General features: G+C 45.0%; 2 protein-coding genes across 2 annotated transcripts in view; both read left to right on the plus strand.

The window, feature by feature from the left end:
• Positions 1–13,580, plus strand: part of LOC140396469 (tryptophan 5-hydroxylase 2-like) — an 84,573-nt gene extending 70,993 nt beyond the window's left edge. The window contains exon 12 of the mRNA XM_072485118.1: positions 13,470–13,580. Within this exon, the coding sequence (XP_072341219.1) occupies positions 13,470–13,557 (88 nt within the window). The 3' untranslated portion in view covers positions 13,558–13,580. The remainder of the gene's footprint in view (positions 1–13,469) is intronic.
• Positions 13,581–13,938: 358 nt separating this feature from the next.
• Positions 13,939–24,769, plus strand: part of LOC140396468 (thyrotropin-releasing hormone-degrading ectoenzyme-like) — a 172,525-nt gene continuing 161,694 nt past the window's right edge. Inside the window, exon 1 of the mRNA XM_072485115.1 lies at positions 13,939–14,669. Within this exon, the coding sequence (XP_072341216.1) occupies positions 13,939–14,669 (731 nt within the window). The remainder of the gene's footprint in view (positions 14,670–24,769) is intronic.

Here is a 24,769-nt window from a genome sequence, read left to right on the forward strand (position 1 = left end):
CATGTCTTATTTAAAAATCCAATATGTCCATGCATTCTTCAGTGGTTTTCTGCATCACTGTGAAGATATGCAATGGGACTAATGATTGTGTCAGGCTTGCACCCTAATGAAGGAGCCTTTATCAAGAGGGCACGTGGCACAATTTCATCATGGAGAGAATGCGTGCATGCCACCTGTCAAATTGGATCTTCAGGTTCCCACTTGACACCGTAAAACGGGTGCAATGCCATCTATTTTGCAGCTGGAGAATTTCATTTCTTCACTCTCTTGAGCACACTCAGAGAACTTTCCAACAATGGCCGGGATTTTCTCTGATATCGGCAAAGGCCGACTTCAGGTGGGAAAAGTGGCGTTAAAGCTGCGTGTGGCAATGTTCCCTCCCCCATCCCCCCTCGCCACCTCCTGACACTACACTGGCACCTCCCGGGCACTACCCTGGCCTGACCCCCCCATCTACCCCCAATGCAGCACACACCTCTGAGCTCCCCTGGGTGTGCTGCTCACCTGGTGCACGCCTTCTGAGACCAGTCATACGTCATGCTGCCGCGGATGGATTTTTTTGTTGTGGGGAGTTGATTCTGACGTATGGGCCTGATAATCATATGCTTATTTATTACAATGAGGTTCCCTACGTCGACCACTGGGAAGGGTTGCTTGTCACTGATGGGCAGAGCATATGAACCCAATTGCATTCAGTTTCCATCTGGACAATGTTATTTTGAGATTCTCTTGGCAAACTTGAAATATGAACTACAACACTATTGGTCTATGTCAGCTTTATGATATTAATATTTTATTAAAAGTTATCACAACATGACACATTTAGGCAATGCACAATTTCAAGACTTACTTTACATTGCATAGATTGTTAGATCATTAAAACTGCAGAATCTTTAGCTTCTATTCACGTGTGCTGAGGGAGCTGCATGTCCCTGGCTTAATACTGAGGGAATGAATGGTCTTATTTGTGAGCTCTACAACCTGGCACGTGAAATTGCTTATATTTTCAGCCCAAATTTCTTTTTCGCTTCAGATATTAAAATTCCCCAGGATCTCCACGCTATAATTCCGTGCAACTTCTCCTATCTGCCTAAGTAGTATGTCATCGGCTTGTTGGCTACAAGCTGGCAGTCAATACCACTTTTTACTTAAAGGATTACATTTCTGCTGTTTCTCGTTCTATCATCAGTTTCCCTATTTTACTATTCTTCCTGATCAGAAATACTTATTGAATAGATAGATACGGATGCAAAATACACTTTCCAATCCTCTTAGTGTTATCGCAATTTTTTTTTAAATGGCGTCCCGACCTCTCGACACCCACGTGAGACCCAAATGCCCCCTCCAAGCCCCAACTCACCGCTAAGGGGGTCCTCGCCCTCCCAGCATGGTAGCCTCGGGCCCGATCCACAGCGAGGGAAAGATGCCACCTTGGTAATGCCAGCCTGGCACTCTGACAGGTCCCCTGCCAGCACCACCTGAGCACTTTATTCTTTCCTATCCTCCCGTCTTCTCCGTCTATGCTTCCTTAAAACCTGTTCCATCCCTAACTTTTTCCAATTCTGATATAAAGTCATCAACCTGTCGCTCTCCTCAAAGATGCTGCCTGCCAGACCTGCTGAGTATTTGCAACATTTTCAGTTACTATTTCAGTTCTCCAGGTACCATATAAATTTTCTTTTGTTTTTTTTCCTGATCTCTCACGAACAAAAAGCATTGATTCATTTGCATTTATTTATCCTGCCAAATTCTGTTTGCAATAATTTTTTTCATTCATTCAAGGGATCTGCGTGCTGCTGGCTCAGGCAGCATTTACTGCCCATCCTTAAATGCCCTTGACAAAGTGGTGGTGAGATGCCTGCTTGAAATGCTGCAGTCTATGTGATGTAGGTGCACCCACAGTGATGTTAGGGAGGGAGTTACAGGACTTTGACTCAATCACTGTATTCATGCTATGAGTTAACAGATTAGTTAGTCATCTGGTTATGTGTAGGTTTTGCTTCTTTTTAAGTTAAATATTCTGGGCATCACCATTGACCAGAAACCTAACTGGACCAACCACATAAATATGTGGTGGCAAGAGGAGGTCAGAGGTTGGGAATTCCATGGTGAATAACTTGCTACCTGATTCCCCAAAGCCTGTCCATTACCTACACAGCTCGAGTCAGGAGTGTGATGGAATACTCTCCACTGGCCTGGATGACTGCAGCTCCAACAATACTCAAGAACTTGAAGCCATTCAAGACAAAGCTGCCTGCTTGATTGACAACTTAAACATCCACTCCCTCCCCTACCAACACACAGTAACAGCAGTGTGTACCATCTACAAGATGCTCTGCAGCAACTCACTAAAGCTCCTTCATCGGCATCTTCCAAATCCTCAAATTCTGCTGCCTAGAAGAACAATTGCAGCTGACGAACAGGAAAATCACATCACTGGCTGAAAATTCCTCTCAAAGTCACAGGCCATCCTGACTTGGAACAAAATCATTGTTCCTTTACTGTCACTGGATCAAATTTCTGGAACTCGCTAAAAGGACTGTAGGTTTCCTACATCACATAACTGCAGAAGACACCATCACCACGTTAAGGGCAACTAGGAATGGGCAGTGCATGCTGATCTTGGCAGCAATTCGCACATCCTATGAATGAAGGAAAGAAAAACTGTTTTTCATTGCAAATCCCTCTTGTACTTAACATTTTAAAACCATTCAGCGAAATAAGTTGTTCTGCTCAACATTTTCATGTCTTTAAATAACATCCAAAGGGACTCAGGTACTGTCCTGTTTCAATCCTTTTATTTTAAAATGTATCCTCTATTTCTTTGTATTCGGTCTTTTGTTACTTTGGATATCTGGCTCCTTTATATTTTCAAATATTACTAATGCTGTTTCAATGCATTGCTCCCCTTCGTTATTTCACAGCGTTGATAAATCTGCTGTGACGTTACAATGATTGGCTGGCCGTTCCTTGATCACGGAGTTAGCTTGCAGGGCTTTATGCAGGTCTCATGGGAGATCAGCTCAGTTACCTGGTGCACAGTCCAAGATATTTTGGAAGCATGCAGGGATCACAGACCATACTATCCACTCTGAGCTCTTAAAAGGTGTTTTTAAAGGATATGCTTGCAGACTGCGAATGTACAAACGAACAAGAGCTTTATTGGAAAGGTGTCTTCACTACAGGCTGCAAACTAGACTGACTGTTAACCTGCCTAAACGGCCGATGACATCAACAATACATCATGTGATCAAACTCTTAAAGCGACCTTGTTCCAACTTGTTCTTTACATCAGAGGGGCCTGCAAAGAAACACAGCATTACGTTAACAATCAAAATTTACAATATGAACAATTAACAAACGCTTTGGAGGACGTTGATTCCTATGTGGTTGTCGGCGAACCTCAGGCATCCGCTTCTTTGTGTTGACTGTAACCTCCGGTAATTTTGGTTGCGTTTAAACTTTGTCTGCATTTGTCTCAACTGGAGTTGACGAAGGATTTGGCGGTTGACTCAGTGTTGGAATGTCCTCAACTGAGGTACTGACTTGCACAGTTGTTTCAGGTGTTGTCAGGTTTTCAGGAATGTCCAGGTCTTCACTTGGCCCAGTTGGTTGACTCTCAGTTGTCTCTGGCAAAACTGTTTGAACTGCTAAATGTTTCTCAGTGTGTCTTCCAAACTCAACTTTGTCCCGAGTTTACACAGAGTAGGAGACCAGTTCTGTCAGTGCTAAGACGATGACAGGTATCCACTTCTCACAGGTGGTACAGTTCCTTGCCAATACTGCTTGACCTTTATGAAAAGCATGGGCAAGAGTCTCTGTTTGGGAGATAGTTCTCCCGGCGGAGGAGAATTGGAACCGATTTACGTTCTCCCTGAGAGTGCAAATTGGGAAGCGATTCCCTGTCCCTTGCCATGCAAATTTATGAATGGTGAGGAATACGAGGGATTTCTGAGGGAATCCAGCTATCAAGCCACAATTTTAATGCGACTGAAACCCCAATGTTTACAAACGTCAACCTTCTCAAAGAGAGGTCATTGCATTCCAATCACCAAGTGCATTCCAATCACACAAGCGTGTGATTGCAATGCACTTACAGCTCTTTAATGTGGTTGATGTTTATTGCAGTTTCAGGACTTAGAGTCACTCATCCAGGAAGGGAGGTGAATAAATCCGAGCTGCATCTATTTTGTGGAAGCTGTCAATCACAGCCCACTACTAGAAATTATTGAATGATTTGCAGCTAATGGATTGAGCAGATGAAACACAGGTCACAGCTCTGCTCCTTCCAGGAATGGACACATGGACCTTCCAGGTAAGTGTTACAGCTGCACCTTTTTTTCACTGCCCCTGTCTGGACTGCTCTCTACCTTCCAGACAGGACTCTCTTTTCAGTGGAGGGGGGGGGGGGGGTCAGGCAGTATCGGTATGGGGTCCCAGTAGTCAAGGGGTCCCTGTGGGGGGGGGGGGGGGTTCTTTAGTTGAGGGGTCTCTGTGGGGGTCCCTCTAGTTAGGGGATCACTGTTATAGGTCCTTTAGTCAGAGAGTACTTGGGGGAGGGGGGGAGGTGCTATATGAATATTGGATTTGTTTATTGTCATGTGTACTAAGGTACAGTGAAAAGTATTTTTCTGCGTGCAGCTCAACAGATCATTTAATACATGAAAAGAAAACACGTAATAGGACAACACAAATACACAATACACAGACACTGGCAGCGGGTTAAGAATACAGGAGTTTGGTATTAATTAAATCAGTCCATAAGAGGGTCGTTTAGCTGTCTGGTAACTGCAGGGAAGAAGCTGTTTTTGAATCTGTTCTTGCGTGTTTTCAGACTTTTGTATCTCCTGCCCGATGGAAAAAGTTGGAAGAGTGAGTAAGCCGGGTGGGAGGGGTCTTTCATTATGTTGCCCACTTTCCCAAGGCAGCAAGAGGTGTGGATAGAGTCAATGGATGGGAGACGTGTTTGTGTGATGGACTGGGCGGTGTTCACGACTCTCTGAAATTTTTTGCAGTCTTGAGCCGAGCAGTTGCCATACCAGGCTGTGATGCAGCCAGATAGGATGCTTTCTATGGTGCACCTGTAAAAGTTGGTAAGAGTCAATGTGGACATGCCAAATTTCCTTAGTTTCCTGAGGAAATATAGGCGCTGTTGTGCTTTCTTGGTTGTAGCATCAACATGGGTGTACCAGGACAGATTTTTGGTGATGTGCACACATAGGAATTTGAAGCTGTCAACCATCTCCACCTCAGCCCCATTGATGCAGACAGGGGTGTGTACAGTACTTTGTTTCCTGAAGCCAATGACCAGCTCTTTAGTTTTGCTGACATTGAGGGAGAGATTGTTGTCATTACACCAAATATAAGTTGTTGTAGTAATTATTATCACAACCAAAGGTCCCACTCAACAGAAATGGTTGTGGCACAACTCCATTAAACATAAAGCAGCATTGGGGATCCCACTCCATGAGATCCTGAAGAGATCTCCCTGATGAAGGAGCTGTGCTCCGAAAGCTAGTGATTTGAAACAAACCTGTTGGACTTTAACCTGGTGTTGTAAGACGTCTTACAATAATGTGGGACATCAGTGCCCAATGCACATTTGTCAACAGCAGTGGAACTAATCATTGCATTTCCAGCTGTACAGCTCAAAAACTTGGACTATGCGCAGGCGCCACCTCAAGGTCTTGGAGAGGTACCATCAACCCTGTCTGAGATGGATTCTCCACATCAGCTGTGAGGACAGGCGAACTAACATCAGCGTCCTTGAAGCTGTCAAGAGCACCAGCATCGAGGCCGCGATCATACGAAACAACTCCGCTGGGCCGGCCACATGCTTACAATGTCAGATTCCCGACTGCCAAAGAAAATCTTCTTTGCCCAGCACAAGGAAGGCTCCCGAACACGAGGAAGACAAAGGAAGTGCTTCAAAGACACCTAAAGGCTTATCTCAAGAAATACCACATAGATGTCAATGCCTGGGAGACCCTTGCTCAGAAGATGCCTACTTAGAGGAGTGCCCTGATTGAAGGGACACAATTCTTCAAGGACACTTGATGGGAAGAGGAGGCCAAAAAAAGGATCCTGAGAAAGGAATACTAGTGATCTAGAGTCCCAGGACCAATCCGTGGAAACACCTGCCGAAGCTGCATCAATATTACTCCTCAAGTCACTGTCAAATTCCTAGCAAGTAGTGAGGAAATCTAATAGAATGTTCTCATTTATTGCAGGCAAGATTGAATAAGAAAGAAGCGAGGTTATGCTTCAGTTATATAGGGCATGATGAGACCACATCTGGTGTAAAATATTGGTCTCCTTATTTAAGGAAGGATGTGTCATGATATGCAGACACGCAACCAATGGGTCATCAGAACAGGACACAACCAATGGGTAATCAGGACACCCAGAGGTGGCATTACCACAAGGGGGCACTACACGACCACTATAAAAAGGACAAGGCACACAGGCTCTGCCTCTCCCACCGGCAGAAACCTAGAGAGCAAGACAGGGTTGATTAACAGCAACATCACACCCTAGCACGTGGTTTAGAGCAAGCTTGTATAGTTAGCAGAGTAGACTGAGTTACTAGAGTCAGATTAGCAGAGTGTCGAACTCATTTAGGAGCATTGTTAATCGCTCAATATATACGTTTAACTTATCTCATTGTCTGGAGCATCCTTCAGTAAAGCCTACATCAAGTAGCAGCTTAACATAACACAACAGGATGTAAGTCCATTGGAAGCAGTTCAGAGAAGGTTTGCTAGACAAATACCTGGATTGGGAAAGTTGTCTTGTGAGGAAAGGTTAGACAGGCTAGGTTTGTAGCTGCTGGAGTTTAGAAGAGTAAAAAGCAACTTGATATAAGATGCTGAGGGGTCTCGACAAGGTGGATGTGAAGAGAACAGTTCCTCTTGTGGGAAATCTAGAACTCGCGGTCACTGTTTAAAAATAAAGGGTCATTCATTTAAGAGAGAGATTCGGAGACATTTTCCTTCCCGAAGAGTTTGTGAGTCTTCGAAACTTTTTTTCTCAAAAGGTAGTGGAAGCAGAGTCTTTGAATATTTTAAAGACAGAGATAGATAGATTCTTGATTAACAAAGGGGTGAAGGGTTATAGGGGGTAAGTGGAGAGTGGGATTGAGGTTATTGATCCTTATTGAATTGCAGAGCAGGTTCGAGGGGCAGAGTGGCCTATACCTGCTCCTAATGCATATGTTCGTACCGATGTTCCCTATTTCAAGAGTGCACCTTACAAAACTATTTATTTGTATTAAAAGGAATTATTTACCCATATAGGCTTGTCAACAACTCAGTGTATTCCCTAATGCTCATTTTGTACATTAGTCTTTGTAAGATTTGTGGTTATCTTGATTGCTCCCATCAAGGGTTCTGGTACGTAGTGAACCTGTTAAAGATTTCACGAGCAGAATTACTTTCTGTCCAGAGTGCACAATTCTATTGTTGAAATCTTCAAGCGATTCTGACACATATACAAGCTTTTCAGCCCTTTCATTCCCTACTCTTGTCCATTTCATCTTTAATATTATTTTAATAACCCTTCCCGGTCTTTAAACTAAATTAGCATTTTTTGATGGACTTTTTATCATTTACACGTAATATTCCTTTGTGATTGCTTCTCTTAACCCCCAATGTTCGTGTCCGTTAACTGCTACTTTCAAATGCTAGCCCTTAAGTACTAATATTTGACTCATTTTATTGATGTTTTAAAACATAATTAGTCATTGAAGTCAAAAAGTTTATTTTGCTGAATGCTGAGGAATATGCTAGCCTAGTGTTTCTGTTAATACACTAACAATCCACATCATCTTGCAGGTGACATGTTGGAAAGTGAATTCAGTGTATCTGGTAACTTTGAGGGCCAGCACCAGAACAAATGGTGATGGAAGCTGCCAACCAGTTGTTCAGGAAAAAAACAACTTCCATTTGTGCCTCATCTGGATTGCATATGACTGAAGTGCCATATTCATATTTCAATCTTTTTTGGGGGATTTTATCTTTTAAAAAGAAATCTTTTTCTTGGCATTTCCCATATTTATAAACAGTTGTATATATACATAGAACATAGAACATAGAAAAATACAGCACAGAACAGGCCCTTCGGCCCATGATGTTGTACCAAACCTTTGTCCTAGATTAATCATAGATTATCATAGAATTTACAGTGCAGAAGGAGGCCATTCGGCCCATTGTGTCTGCACCGGCTCTTGGAAAGAGCATCCCACCCAAGGTCAACACCTCCACCCAACACTAAGGGTAATTTTGGACACTAAGGGCAATTTTTCATAGCCAATCCACCTACCCTGCACATCTTTGGACTGTGGGAGGAAACCGGAGCACCCGGAGGAAACCCACGCACACACGGGATGTGCAGACTCCGCACAGACAGTGACCCAAGCCGGAATCGAACCTGAGACCCTGGAGCTGTGAAGCAATTGTGCTATCCACAATGCGACCGTGCTGCCCTTAAGAACAAATTAATCTACACTATATCATTCTACCGTAATCCATGTACCTATCCAATAGCTGCTTGAAGGTCCCTAATGTTTCCGACTCAACTACTTCCACAGGCAGTGCATTCCATGCCTCCACTACTCTCTGGGTAAAGAACCTACCTCTGACATCCCCCTTATATCTTCCACCATTCACCTTAAATTTATGTCCCCTTGTAATGGTTTGTTCCACCTGGGGAAAAAGTCTCTGACTGTCTACTCTATCTATTCCACTGATCATCTTATAAACCTCTATCAAGTCACTCCTCATCCTTCTCCGTTCTAATGAGAAAAGACCTAGCACCCTCAACCTTTCCTCGTAAGACCTACTCTCCATTCCAGGCAACATCCTGGTAAATCTCCTTTGCACCTTTTCCAAAGCTTCCACATCCTTTCTAAAATGAGGCGACCATATTCACATCACATTTTTCTCACCCGCGCTAATTTCCTTTATTATACAGAGAGGTTTAGTTTGTCCTTCGTTTAACTGACCCGATGTGCATTTTGTTGCCCTCTGGATCAGTCTATTGTTCCTCCCCCTTTCCCAGTGACCCCCCGCCCCAGCCCCCCTGGCTTTGGCTGTGCTTTTCTTTTATTTTCTGGACAGTATGGGGGAAAAGAAGGGGGGGTCCCATCTTTTGTGGTTTCCCCACCTTCCTTCAGTCTCCCCCCGCCCCCCCCCCCCCCAACCCCCCCACCCCCGGGTTGCACAGTCGTTTGGTATCTCGTCTATCTTGGTGTTTAAAAAAAATTCTTATAAGGTTACTCCTCGTTGCTGGCCTCAAACGGGTTTTGGAACAGCCCGAAAAACTGCCCCCAAGTATCCAGGAAGCCTTCATCTGACCCTCGGGTCGCGTAACCTAATCTTCTCCAGGTGGAGAAATTCCGAGAGGTCAGCGAGCCAGTCTGCAGCTTTGGGTGGTGCTGCCGATCGCCAACCGAGCAGGATTCTCCGGCATGCGATTAGGGAAGCGAAAGCGAAGACGTTGGCCCCCTTCCCCATGTGTAACTCTGGCTGCCCCGATACCCCGAAGATTGCCACTATCGGGCATGGCTTCACCCTCACCCCCACAACCTTGGACATTGCCTCGGAGAAGGCTGCCCAGAACCCAGCAAGCTTGGGGCAAGCCCAAAACATGTGGGTGTGGTTGGCCGGGTCCCTCTGGCACCGCTCACATTTGTCCTCCACCTCCGGGAAGAACCTGCTCATTCGGGTTCTGGTCAGGTGCGCTCTGTGCACCACTTTGAGTTTCATTAGGCTTAGCCTTGTGCAGGAGGAGGTGGAGTTTACCCTGCTCAGTGCTTCGCTCCAGAGTCCCCATCCAAACTCTGTCCCCAGTTCGGCCTCCTATTTTTGTCTGGTCTCGTCCAGTGGAGTCCGGGTTCTGTCCAGTAGCTGTCCGTATATTTTCCCACATAGCCCCCCCCCCCCCCATCTCATTGCTTGTGCCTATCAGGTCCTCTAGTAGTGTGGCTACTGGGGCTCCGGGGTCTCTTTGCGGAGGAAGTGTTTTATTTGGAGTGTTGCTCTATTAATAATGTTGGTGAACCACAAGCCTTCCCTTATATCGATCAATAGACCACACAACCAGTTAGTTAGTTCAAAAGATGGTTTATTTACATACACAAGGGTTATGTCGACATGCAAACACAATATCTACTACGAGTTAAACTACACCTATCAGCTACAAAAACCTGTACTTAATGTCAGGGCGACCGGCACTGTGCAAATGGATAAAGCCTTTATCTGAATTTCACTTGGCTGGTTCGAAGAAAGTGGCTCTATCTCTGCTGGGCTCATCCGTCAGGTAGCGATCATTGGTCTTGAACTTGGCTGGCTGTTCCTAGTACAATTGGGTTGGCACAGGCCGGATCCAAAAGAGACAGAACACATGGCTGTGTCGTCTTTTACCCCTCTGGGATTTCACGCTCTTTGGGGCTGTTCTTAACCTTGGACTCAATAGCTTGACAGGGCACTAATCACTGTCTTCGATTTTGGCCAATAAAGGGGCGGGTACTTTGGTAGCTGAGTGGGTCCTTGGCAATTGGGCTTTCTGTGTAAAGGGAGTGGCGCCGATCAGTCTGTGGCTGTACCGGTTGCTTGATTGGAGTTCTATTGTCCTGGGAAAATGGACTATTGAAATGCAAACGACCGGGGGTTTCGATCAGGCCCGGTTACCTGTGTTTCAGATACACATAGGTTCTGTATCTGTCTGAGTCCTGTGTTGGCCATCATTCCCATGGTCCTGTGCAGGTGGCTACATTCCTCTTGATCCTGAACGCAAAGCGTGGTGGATCACACTATCGATCCCTGTTCATCCTTGGTGGCCTGGTCACCCTTGATCAAGGCAAGGTTCTACTCTACTCTATCTTAGGGTTTGGGACATTCACCTTATATTTCGTTAATACATTCATAAATTAATTCATTTCTAACGGTCACTATAATTTAGGTCACTATAAAACATTTAATTTATCCGCACAGTTGATCTCAAGCTAACGCTATCTAAGCTACTCTCATGCTGCTAGTAAATATCAATGAAGTTATATACAGTACAAAATTTAAAACAGCAGCATCACATTTCTACTTAATCCGAATAAAGTTAAAGAGGTATATGGTTTATTCTTAGCAGCGATTAGTGCATGAATTTCATTTTGTTGAATTCCAAAGACAGTATATATCGGGGAGTGGGAGGCTTTTGCTTGCCATTTACGGAGTCGAAGTGTCTGAATGACACTGCCGATTATTGCAATTACTAGAAGGGCCTCTACTATGTATGAAAGGGGGTTCCATTTGGCAATGTTTTCGCACCAAGTGGGGGTTTCGATGTCTGTCTTCATGTGTGGTGTTGTGTCCGGGCTGGTGGTGGCCTGTTGTGTGGTAGTGTTCGGGGCTGGTGTGGGGTTTGTAACTAAAGTCCGTTGCGTGCGCAGTTGCAGAGGTCCAGCGATGATCCAAACGCATGTCGGCAGTCCTTGCTTCATCCTGTGTTTTCTGTTTTCCGGGTAATCCTGGGGGTGCAAGCATAGTATCTGTTATTATCTTCGGTTAACATCTCGTTTTATTAGTCTTTCTCTCCTTACTCCAATTACCCGTTATGATTGTCACACTGTTTAGCACAGGGCTAAATTGCTGGCTTTGAAAGCAGACCAAGGCAGGCTAGCAGCATGGTTCGATTCCTGTAACAGCATCCCTGAACAGGTGCCGGAATGTGGCGATTGGGGCTTTTGACAGTAACTCCATTTGAAGCCTACTTGTGACAAGTGATTTTCATTTCATGTGTGACGCACTCATTTTTTTCCCCCGAAATACCATTTTGGACAGAGAAGAAATGCAAATTTTTTTTTAAGTACAGAGACTCTGGCAGCTTGTGGTCGACGCGGGGAGTGGGCGGACAATTTCTTCCATCAGTCTTTTCTTAAATCATAACCATGGGAGGTGGAGGCTTATCTTAACCAGCCGAATTTCAGGGCAGCCAGTTTTATAGAGTTTTGACCCACGATTCAGAGGTAGATCTTGTACTAGCCAAGAATAGACCCCCACCCACCCCCGCCCCCGGAACGTTTAAACTTGCATGAGTGGGAGTGGAATATGCTAAATTCTTACATGTTTTGATGTAAACCGCCCACGCGCTAACCTTAACACATACTCCCTTCCCCAATTGTTAAGCAACTTCCGATTTCTCCCAGGTTCCCCCGTCCAACCCTTTCAGAGCTCACTGTACAGTGACACTCAGTACCGCCAGGTGGGGCAGCGCTCACTGCAGACCACTGTCAGAACAAGCAGTGGATGTGAGAGCTGTTCTGTGAACTCACTCATACAGGAGGTGGACAGAATTAAACTCTTAAATATCCGCCTTGTGCATCCACGGTGGGAAACTGTAGAAGTCGCAAAAAAAACAAAAACGGGCAGGGGGCATTTGCCAAACCCCGAGTAAAACTTGACTCAACTGTTGTAACATGTGTGTCCGAGCCAGCGGTCCAATGCCACCGTTTTCTGTTTGGCGTGGAGAGACAGCAAGTACTTGATGATGCCGGGACGAGTGGCAAAGGCGCTGAAGAAATTAAGTGGCGTTTGCAGCTTCTTTTGCAGGTTGAAAAAGTCATTTATTTTCCACTGTTTTAAACCTGAGCGATTTCTGGGCAAGGGAGTTGGGGGGGGGGGGGGAGGAGGAAGGTTGCTGCTGGTGGTGGGGCGGTTTCCAGTGCTCCCAGTACCAAAAACACACCTCGCTCCCTGTTTCAATTCCCCCCCCCCCACCCACCGCCCAGGCAATAATGGTTTGACACTTTAAACAAAAAAACTGCATGTGCATCACACGTCTGAGTGTTATCGTGTTCCATTTTTGCTCAGCGTTGTTCAAACGTTATTTCTGCTCAACAAATGCAAACATTAAGAGGTGCCTAGCCACGTAATCTAGCGCCTGGGACGAGAATCAGTCGGGTCCCAGACAATATAAAAAGGCAAGGCAGAATTTGGGACTGTATCTCCCCTGCCTCGATTCATCTTAGGCTATTTGGGGAGAATGACACCAGGCATTCACACGGCTCGATAGCAAGCAACCAGGTTTTCAACTATCTTTCTCATCACGATTTATTTTTGCGATTCTGTGCATAGACTTCATCGACGTGTACGTTTTAACCGGATGACATGTTCCCATTGAGATGGAATTAGCCGGTTCATATGTGTTTGTTTACAGGATTGCAAGTTACTATTCGTCAACCAGTTACTATTTCATCTCAAATCTTTTTCATGGAGTTGAGCCTGAGCTGACTGAACTTAAAAGTGAGAATCGATGATTTATGATTGGAAATATTGTTGGTTTATTGACTGCCTTATTGAGACGATAGTTTGACCAACTCCCAATGTGCTCTGCCCCCAGTTATCAGGGTCTTAAAAAAAACACATCTTTCTGGCCAGTCCCTCTCTGTTTAACGGAATCTCCTTTTTCTCTCTGGTCAGGTTGCAGAGGAGTGGCAGCTGTTGCTTTCATGGTCTGCACTTTTCTCGGGAGTGTCGCCCGGGAGCCTGGCGGACGATGATGTTTTGAACGATCAGCTCCGAGTCCTTTCCAGGCACGAAAGGTGCTCAGGCAGTGGAAATGGTGATTTGCCGCCGCCAACACTGCCCACGGCAGCAGCCAGATCTTTCACTAGAGGAGTATTCCTTTTAAAATACCCAGAGCTAAAAACATCAGACAACATGGACTTGCAGGAGAAGGCGACACACGGAATGTGGTTTGCTACCTGATCTAAAGAACATCGTAGAGGTTCAGACCAATATTAAATGCAGTTAAAGACAACTTTCATTGACAGAAGATTGGATTTTGCTTCTCAATCAGTGCGAGGATCTGCTCTCCTTCAGCACATCTGAATTAGACCCGCCCTCCTTGTAACCTGCACCGTTTTACAGATTAGCAGCAGAGTGTGTGATGGCTTTGGAGGATAAACGAGACAAGAGCATATCTTTCACGCAGATGGTAATTGAGGAAGACTCCATGAGGAATGGAAGGGGACTGTCTGATCAGTGGGCAGACTCTGTGGTGGTCAGACCCAGGACCACCGAAAGGCACATCACCGTGCACAGGAGACTTGTACTGGGTTTCGCCATCTCCATCTTGGGTCTTATCATAGTCACCATCATTGCGGTGCTCCTGAGTGTGAAGTTTGAGGAGTGTGCTAACGAGGGCAGCAACAGGATGGGGAATATCACCGTGCACCCTGGGGCTAGGTTGAACCAGAGCACAGAGAGCCTCAGCAGCAACCCCAGCCACAGCAAAACAGCTGGGAAACCCTGGACGCAGCTCAGGCTACCCAGCTCGCTCAAACCCTACCATTACGAGCTGAACATAACAGCTTTCATGGACAACTTCACTTTCACTGGGGAAGTCAGCATTTGGATGCGCTGCGTGAACTCGACCAAGTACATCGTGCTGCATGCAGACAAGCTGCCTGTTGAAGGGGTCACTGTAGCCAACAGCTCGGACCGCCTTGGGATTAGAAGATATTTCCTCTATCCACAGAACCAAGTTTTGGTGATTATGTTGACCAGGGAGCTGAACGCACTGAAACGTTACACTGTCAGAATCAGATACAGTGCCAATATAGCAGACGAACTGCTGGGCTTCTTCCGCAGTTCCTATCTGGCAAATGGAGAGAGAAAGTAAGTTCACCAAACGTTAAGTAGTTTATATGAACTTTGTGTAATTCGAGAATAATGAAAATGACCAAAACAAGAATCGGGGCTGTTGAGCAATTTCATCGCTTTTGTTATATTTAAAAAAAAACGATTATTGTAACAGATTACAAAATCACAGAAAACTCAAAAATGCTGACAATATATAACCAGACTATAAACAGCGTGGTGATGTGTTTGACCTAACATAGATCTTTGGGATAATGCATTTTCTAAGAGCCAATAGCAAGTTGAACATTTGAAGGGGTAGGTTTATGGATGACCTTAAGTAGTGTTGCATGTTATTTTTAAGATAGTTCAAAGTTACTTTAATTTTGAATGACTGTTATCAATAGAAATTGTGCTTCGATGCTTCATCGCTGTTAGACACACGGTTGGCAAGCTCTATCCCGAAGTCTCTGGGATTCATGTGGGGAAAAGCCCCAGATTCAGATTCATTGTGCATCAGTGGCATGATACCAATTCGGTCAACTGACGTTCTCTCTCCACCTGATGCTGCCTGGGACCTGCTGAGCTTTCGGCTTTTATTTCAAACTTCCAGTATACACAGTATTTTGCTTTTATTCATCCTGCGTGGATCGGTTACAGGTTAATCGATAGGGAGGATGGCTATGCTTCGACAAAACCCCATTTTCATCCAATCAGTCTGATTGGAAAAGGGCAAACAACACATTGATTGTAATTCCCATGTTGTGAACATACTGCCACCAGGGGCCCCTGTTATCATGCCTGCTGCCATCACAGAGTGTGGGGAAATCTAACTCCACAAACTTCACAGAGCTCTAGGAAACTCTGCCTCCTGGTAAATTTTCCAATGATTTCAAAGAATTCATGAAATAATTGGCTTTTTTGGTCATCTGAAATTGAATCATGATAAATACAGAATTTTGCTTTTCAAAGTAATGGGTATTTCCTGAGTACTGACTGTGGAATTGGACACAATTGTGGCAACAGCAGTTTCTCCAGATGGTCCTGCTATTGATGCCAGTTTCTGATTGCTACAAAAAACAGCAGTATTATGCAGCACATTTGGCATTGGTGTCAGTGTGAAAGATCAAATTAATTGTACCGTCTGAGGCCCATTTGCAACTAGACTCAGGAGTGAATCACTGAGCCATTGTACCTTCTGAAGCAGTATGAATAGAAAACTGGCATCTAATGTACAGATATAAAATCTGCTCTTGCTGCTTCAAATCCAGCAGTAAAGTGAAAGTAAAGTCGCCATAGTCCAAGATGACCATCGGCTGCATTCCACTTTGTCAAGGGGAGAGCTGACTGGCGGTGATTTAACCTGAGGATCACCACACCTCAGGCGAGGGGCAAGGTTGAGAAGGCAAAGCCTTCATTAATAACCTCAGCAGGTACGGCGATTGAACCCACGCTGCTGGCCTTGCTCTGCATCACGTACCAAATGTCCAGCCAACTGAGCTGAACTGGCCCGCTCAATTTCAGTAGTGCCGTCCAGCAAACTGTATAAGCACAGGAGGTGTGCTGGCAGGCAAGTGGTGACATAAAGAGTTGCTGAGTTATCAGGTTTGATTTCATTCAAATGGTACAGATAAGAATCGCTGCCAAGTTCCAAGTTCCAATTTGGTCCAGCGACATGTACAGAATAGTCATTCTGGTTAGATCCAAGTTTTGGTGCATACATCATCTGTCCATTTCAGAAAATTTCACAAGTGATTTTAAGTTAAGGATAAAAGAGGAAATACAGGTGCAGCTCAGCTGTGCTAATTTCTATCACAAAGATTTGCACGGCGTTTAATTCCTGCATGACTGGATGGAATGAAAGTCTCATTTCTCTGTTGGCAGAGAAGTTTATTGTTGGAATGGGTTTTGCCAATCTCAACCCACTTCCTCGTGAATCTTTATTCGTTCCACAAAGTTGTCTAGAATTCGACATGCTTAGCACAATTTAATAGGATCGGGTTGGCCATTCGGCCCCTCGAGCCTGCTCCACCATTCAATAAGATCATGGCTGCTTGTGTTTGGAGTTTCACATTCCCATCTGTCCCTGAGAACCTTTGATTCCCTTGCCTGACAAGAATCTATCTATCCCCACCTTAAAAGAATTAAGTTACTCTGCCCCCACCGCCTTCTGAGGCAGAGAGGTCAAGGAAAAGAAATATTCTCCTGACCTCTGTCCTTAAAGGGCGACCCCTAATTTTAAAACAGTGCTCCTTAGTTCTGGACTCACCGACATGCACACCTTTCCATGCACACCTTGTCGAGACTGTTCAGGATCCTTTATACTTCAATCAAATCACGCCCCCCGCGTCTTAACTTCAGACACTAATTAGTATTAAAAATATCACCTTCTAACTCTGATAGGCTTTTGTGGTAACTTGAAAAATTCATACTGACACCTCAGTGTCTTAGTTTAAATAGGAAGGGCTCACTTCAATAGATAATTGCTTATCAATAGATAATGATGTTAAAACACACAAGCCCCCACAGCTAATAAGTAGTCGTGCTTTAATGAACATCACAATAATCTTGCAAAACACTTTAGAAGGTACAATACATTTTGAAGATGGGAACAATCAAGAGTGCCTTACGAACCACCTAATTCGGTTACATCTGACACGCGAGTCGGTGGTATTTAAAAAATATATATTTTTATTCTCCTTTTTTCACATTTTCTTCCAAATTTACACCCACCACCAAAAAACAATAAGCAGTAACGAATCCAATGTCAATCCCCATAACAACAGCAATCCAATCCTCCCACCAAACTCCCAAACAGAAGCCCGCATGTTAACAAAAAGGAATCAGGAATCACCCATAGTCACCATTAACACATACAGTCCCCAACCTTCCTAACCCACCCCCGTAATGTTCGATGTTATCCAATTCTTGAAAGTGCATAATGAATAACGCCCATGAATTGTAGAACCCGTCCATCCTTCCCCTCAGTTCAAACTTAACCTTCTCAAGAGTTAAGAATTCCAACAGGTCCCCTCGCCACGCCAGGGCACAGGGTGCAGAGGTTGCTCTCCATCCCAACAGGATCCGCCTTCGGGCCATCAACGAGGGCGAGTCGGTGGTATTAATAGGATATGCCAAAAATTGAAAAAATGTTTGACTTTGTAATCTTTTATGCAAAGGATGTCTCATTATTAGTGCAGGAAGGAAGTCCTACTTTTTTTGAAGAAAGCTGAACAGTTTTTCTCATGTACTGGCCAACATTAATCCCATCGTCAACACCATTAAAACAGCTTAATTGATCTTTTACTCATTTTCTGTCTGTGGGAACTTGCTATTTATAAATTGCCTGCAGTGTCTGCCTGTCTAATGCCAGTGACCATATTTCAAAAGAACAACTCTTTGGTTGTGAAGCTCTGTAGAAGACAAATTCACTGCATAAATGGAAGTTCTTTCTTTCAGGTGGGCAGCATTGGCTCCCATTTTCACTTTTGCACAGAATGGGTCATTGACCCATATCTTCAAAGCTGGTGATGAAAGAATGCACTGATGGAGTGAAAACAGCACTTTGCTCTGACCTGTCAGATATTTCCAAATTTTCAAACATTCAGAGAAGTGAAATGGCCAATTAGCAAGAACACTTATCTGTAATAATGAAGCTCATACTTGTTAACATCCTGGGGGTTACCATTGGCTAGAAATTGAATTGGACTAGCCGTACAAATATTGTGTGTACTTGGGCAGGTCAGAGGGTATGAATCTGTGGAGAGTAACTCACCTCCTGACGCCTCAAGGTCCATCCACCATTTACAGGGCACAAGTCAAGAGTTTAATAGAATATTCTCCACTTGCCTGGTTATGTGTAGCTCAAACAACACTCAAGAAGCTTGACACCATCCAGGACAAAGCAACCCGCTTGATTGGCATCCCTTCCACAAAGATTCAATCCCTCCACCACTGACGCACAGTGGCAGAAGTGTGTACCATTTGCAAGATGCATTGCAGGAACTCACCAAAGCTCCTTAGGCAGCACTTTCCAAGCCCATTAACACTACCATCTAGAAGGACAAGGTCAGCAGAAAGTTGCTGACCACCACCTGAAAGTTCCCCTTCAAGCTGCTCACCATTCTGACTTGGAAATATATCGCCGTTCCTTCACTGTCGCTGGGTCAAAATACTGTAACTCCCTCCCTAACAGCACCGTGTGTGTACCTACTGCAGCGGTTCAGAAAGGTAACTCACCACCACCTTCTCAAGGGCAATTAGGGATGGGCAATGAATGCGAGCCTAGCTAGCGATGGCCAAATCCTGCGAATGAATTTTTAAAAATGGCAAAGTGCCAATTAAATGAATTGGAGCTTATTGTGAATCTGTGCAATGCACCGGATCACTGAGAACAGTATAGAATGTGCAAAATGCAGTATGGGGATAGGTGGTCCTACGAGGGAGATGAAGTAAGTAGTACTTGACAGATTGAATGAAAAACAAATTGCACAATCAAATGAATTAATAGCTGAATCCTACAGATGCTGGAAATCTGATATAAGAACAGAAAGTGCTGGGAAAACTCAGCAGGTCAGACAGCACCTGTGGTGAGAGAAACAAGAGTTAATGTTTCAGGTTGACAACTTTTCGGCAGTTCAGAAAGGTTAACTCTGTTCTCTATTCATAGTTGCTGCCTGACCTGCTGAGTATTTCCAACATTTTCTCTTTTTATTTCTGGACACATTTTAGTCCTGTCCTTTTAGATATAACTTCATCCATTCCTGAGTGTGAACACCCCGCAGTGGTGAGGTTTTGGGGTTGGGTTTGTTTGGAGTTGACGATGACAGCAAAGGCCGACCGAGATCTTCAGTGACAGTGAGGTTGGGTTAGGTCTGACTCACATTTGTAAGAGAGACAGGTTACCAATAGAGATGTGTCTGCATTGCAGCATCTTTCATAGGTCTACCGCTCTGCACCAATTGTTCAAGTTTTGATGTCTTGATCACTGACAGATCTGCCGTGAGTAAATAGTTAAACTTCCTTTATCACAAAAGCTGTGTTTTCCAGCAAATCATTCCTACACAAGACAATGCTTGCTGTGCCTCATTTTCTGCAACACCTAGGCACAGGATAAAGTAATATAGGCATTGGTTAATAATGAAAAAATAGTTTATTTCTCACTTGGATCTATGCGCATGTATTTATTCATGTTTGAATTTGTGTCAGTGCAGGGAAGCAAATATGCAACATTATTGTTCTCTGCGGGAAAATATTTATATGCAAGCAAAGACCAAATTGCTTTTTGGGAAAAATTCTAGTCTCACATCATTTGTAAGTACAAATTAACCAATGTCTGTGTTCTTACAGCATGTCTTAATTGCCACTCCTTTTTTACCTTGGTGCATTAATGATATATAAATAATGTGCATGGGGTTTCTTATTTATTTTTGTCTCATGTCGTTGGTAGATTCTGTGGGGCTGACAATACAGCACCATATTATAGGAACGTAGGACAGGAGTAGGCCATTTAACCCATCGAACCTGCTCCATCGTTCAATACGATCATGGCTGATCAGACACTTCAATGCCTTTTACACCCACTATCCCATAACCCTTTACATTAATGTTTTTTGTTTTATAATTTAGAGGACTCAATTATTTTTTTTCCAATTAAGGGGCAATTTAGCATGGTCAATCCACCTATCCTGCACATCCTTGGGTTGTAGGGGTGAGATCCACGCAAACATGGGAAGAATATGCAAACTCCACATGGACAGTGACCCAGGACCGGAATCGAACCCGGGTCCTTAGCGCTGTGAGGCAGCAGTGCTAACCACTGCGTCACCGTGCCACCCCTTTACATTAATGTTAATCAGAAATCTATCAATCTCTACCTGAAACATACCTGAGCTACCCCTCAGGGGTAGAGAATGCCAAAGATTTACAACCCTCTGTGTAAAGAAAATTCTCCTCATCTTGATCCTAAATGGCTTCCCCCTTGTTTTGAAATTGTGCCCCCTGATTCTAGACTCCCCAACCAAGGAAACCGTCTTACCTGCACGTACCCTGTCTATTCCTTTAAGTATTTTGTAGAGAGATCACCTCTTCAAAACTAGAAAATACAGGCCCAGTTTGCCCAATCCCTCTTCATAAGACAGTTCCATCATCCCGGAATAAGTCTAGTGAAGATTTGTTCCAATTCTTCAATGGCAATAATATCCTTTCTGAGGTAAGGGGACTAAAACTGCTCACTGTACTTCAGGTGCGGTCTAACTAAGCTTCTATACAATTGAAACAAGACCCCACTACTCCTGTACTCAAATCTTCTTGTGATAATGGCCTTCCTAATAGCTTTCCGCATGTTAGTCTTCAGTGATTTATGGATAAGGACATCCAGGTCTTTTCTACATGTATACTTTCTAATTTCTTACCAGTTAGGAAATACTCTGCACACCTGTTCCTTCTCCCAACATGCGTAACCTCAATTGTTTCCACATAACGCGCGGGATCTAACAGAAATGTTTCTAAGTGTCATTTGTGTTGGGTTTTGCTGGGAGTTTCCCGCCGTCTCTGTTGGCGAGTTCCCCACCGCTATCTAACCACACTTAGTCACTTTTTTGGGTCTTGGGGAGTTTCTCCCCAGTCAAACCCATGAGGTCTGGATAGATCTCATAAGGCATACTGGCTGCCAGGAAGCTCGTGGGTTCTTCTCCTGGCATCTAACGGCCGCGCCATGCTCCTGCTCGGGTGCAAAGTGGCCGGAAGATCATGCCCTGTATTCCATTTGCCATATTCTTGCCCACTCACTAAGTCTGTCCAAATCCTCCTGTAGCCACTTTACATTTTCCTCACAAAACACATACCTGCCTCTCTCGGTATCATCAGTGAGCTTGGAAATATTACTTTTGGTGCCCATATCCAAATCATTGATATATATATTGTGAACGGGTTGGGCTGTTTGCAGTATTCCACTAGCCACAGCCTGTCAATGCGAGAATGACCCGTTTATTCACATCCCCTCTTTTCTGCCAGTTATCCAATCCTTAATCCATGTCAATATATTACCTCCAATCCCATGTGCTTTTATTTTGCAAATCAACATCTTATGAGGGACCTTATCAAAAGCCTTCTGAAAGTCCAAATATGATGGGCGGGATTCTTCATTGGCCGACGCCGAAATTGCAAAACGCGATTGGGCGGTGAATTGGTTCCGACACTGAAATTGCGGCTGGCGCCTATTTGATATTGAATTGCGATTCTCCATCATCTCGACAGCGGCGCCAATGCCTTCCGAAATGCACGTACAGTAAATACTGTTTGCAAATCATTAGTGGGCTTGACCCGGTAATCTCCATGGCCTCCGTGTTGCTCCGCCTCCGATGGGCCGAGATCCTGACAGTGCGGTTCACTTGTGCTTTTAAAAATCGGGAAACTGGCGTGGCGGCTGCTGAGGGAGAGAGAGGAGATACGGAAAGTGTCCAACATCGCCATAGTTTGCTGACAGTTGTGCCACTCGCCGGGTGGGCTTCTGCCACGGCCGGGGGTGTAGCGGGGGGTGGCCAAGAGGTGGGTTGTGGGGTCAGGGTGGACGGACACGAACACCATTGCCGCAGCCAGCAAGGCAGCCATGTAGCCTTGTGTTAGGTAATTTGGACATTCTGAATTCTCCCTCTGTGTACCCGAACAGGCGCTGAAATGTGGCAACTGGGAGCTTTTCACAGTAATCTCATTGCCGTAATGTAAGCCTACTTATGATACGATAAAGAATATTATTATTATCATTATTATGTGCGGCTGCAGCTGGTCAACCTGCCGGGTGTCAATCACGGACCCGGTGAATCCCGCACCGTTTTTCATTGGAATCGATTGTGTTCCACGCGGAGCCGGTGCTGGCCCCTCCACAGTGACAGAATCGGTCCAGGTGAGGCACCAGTTTTCATGCCGTGAAAGTCCACGAATTCTGCGTTGGCGTCAACACTTAGGGCTGGATTCTCCGATTTTGAGGCTATGAATGGAGCATGTGTCTAATCTTATGACCAAAAAGTCAGCGGCGCCCGATGCTCCGCCCGGCGAGGGTCTAGCAGCCGCACCAGGTAAAGCCCCCCCCCGGCTTTCCCTGCAGATATGGACGGAGAATTGCCGGGTCCGTGGCTGTGCTTGCGCACGGCGGTGACCTGCAGCAGTCGCGCCGTACAACATGGCACCGGCCGCGCGTGAATCCGGCCTGCCGGATAGTGCTCCCTGTAACTTCACTCGCCACCCCTGGACCACCCCCCACAAGTCCCTCCAGCTCCCGCCGAAGCCCCCCCCCCCCCCCCCCCCCCCCCCCCCCCCCCCCCCGGCCAGCAGAACGGCTCCCCCCGACTGTGGCGGCACTGGACACAGTCCGCAGCCGCCACACAAGGTCCCTGATAATTGTGAGCATATGCGTCCCACGCCGTTGGGAAGTCGGCCCATTGGGGCGGAGCATCGGGGGATGGTCTCAGGTGACAAACAGGCCGCCCCAATGGCGTGCGGCGTACTCACCAATGACACGTTTTTGAGGGGGCTGAGCATCTGAAAAACGGCACCGCCTCCGATTTCAGCAAAAAACGGATTCTCCGACCAATCGCCGAGTGCGATTTCAGCATCGGCAATTGGATAATCCCGCCAATGTCTCAGAAATGGAGAATCCCGCCCACTGTGTCCATTGATTATCCTTTATCAATTTTGTTTGTAACATCTTTAAAAATCTCCAAGTTTATCAAACATAATTTCCCATTCGTAAATCCATGCTGATTATGCCCAATCAGATCATAATTATCTAACTGTTGTCCATTCGTCACATCCTTTATAATAGGTACTAGCATATCCCCTACTATTGAGGCTAACAGTTCCCAGTTTTTCTCTTCCTTCTTTGCTAAATAGTGGGGTGTCAGCAGCTGCCTTCCAATCTTCTGGAACCATTGCAGAATTTGTAGAATTTTCGATGATGATCACCAATGCATCTACTATCCCCATAGAAACCTCTTTCAACACTCAGAGATTCATAATATCAGGTCTCGGGGACTTCTCAGCTTTCAGTCCCATTAATTTCTCCAATACATCCGACTTACTTATACTAATTTCCTTCAACTTCTCATTATCCCTAGTTCCTTGGATCTCGACATCTGGGAGGTATTCTGTATCTTCCTTAGTGAAAACAGATATAAAGTAAAACCAGAATCATAGAAAATAGGAGCAGGAGGAGGCCTTTGAGCCTTCGAGCCTGCTCCACCATTCATTATGATCATGGCTGATCATCCAACTCAGTAACCTGTTCCCACTTTCACCTCATTTCCTTTGCTCCCTTTAGCTGCAAGATTTATACCCAATCCTTATTGAAAACATACAGGGCAGGATTCTCCGGTCCTCCAGCCGCGTTTTCCTGCGCGGCGTGACCTCGGCGGCAGCGGGAACCTCTGTTCTGGAAGCTGGCCAATGGGAATTCCCATTGTGTGCACCCCTACGCCATCAGGAAACCTGCAGGCATGAGTGCGCAGCCGGCGGAGTGGAGGATCCCACAACAGAGAATTCCGCCCACAATGTTTTGGCCTCAACTACTTCCTAATGTAGTGACTTCTACAGGCTCACCACTCTCTGGGTGTAGAAACTTCTCCTCATCTCAGTCCAAAATGGTTTAGCTCATATCCTTAGACTGTGACCCCTACATCCTTCTGCATCTAACCTGGCTAGTTCTGTTCGAATTTTACAGGTTTCGATTCTACTAAACTCCAGCAAAAATGATCCTAACCGATTCAATCTCTCTTCATACATCTTTCCCGCCATCCCAGTAATTATTTACCTTCTCTGCCATTTCTCTATTCTCCAATATGAATTTTCTTGACTCTGCCTGTAATGGACCCACATTTGTTTTAATCAGTTCCTTCCTTTTTACATACCCGTAGAAGCTATTACAATCCTTTTTTATGTTTTTTGCTAGATTGCATTCATATTCTATTCTCCCTTTATCAGTTTCTTGGCATTCCTTTGCTATATTCTAAAAACCTCCCAATCTTCAGGTTTACTACTATTTCTGGCAACTTTATAAGCCTTTTCTCATAATCTATCCAATCCTTAACTTCCTTTGGCAGCCATGTTTAAAAAAAATAAATTTAGAGTACCCAATTCATTTTTTC

Source organism: Scyliorhinus torazame, chromosome 19, assembly GCF_047496885.1.
Source record: "Scyliorhinus torazame isolate Kashiwa2021f chromosome 19, sScyTor2.1, whole genome shotgun sequence".
Taxonomy (NCBI): domain Eukaryota; kingdom Metazoa; phylum Chordata; class Chondrichthyes; order Carcharhiniformes; family Scyliorhinidae; genus Scyliorhinus; species Scyliorhinus torazame.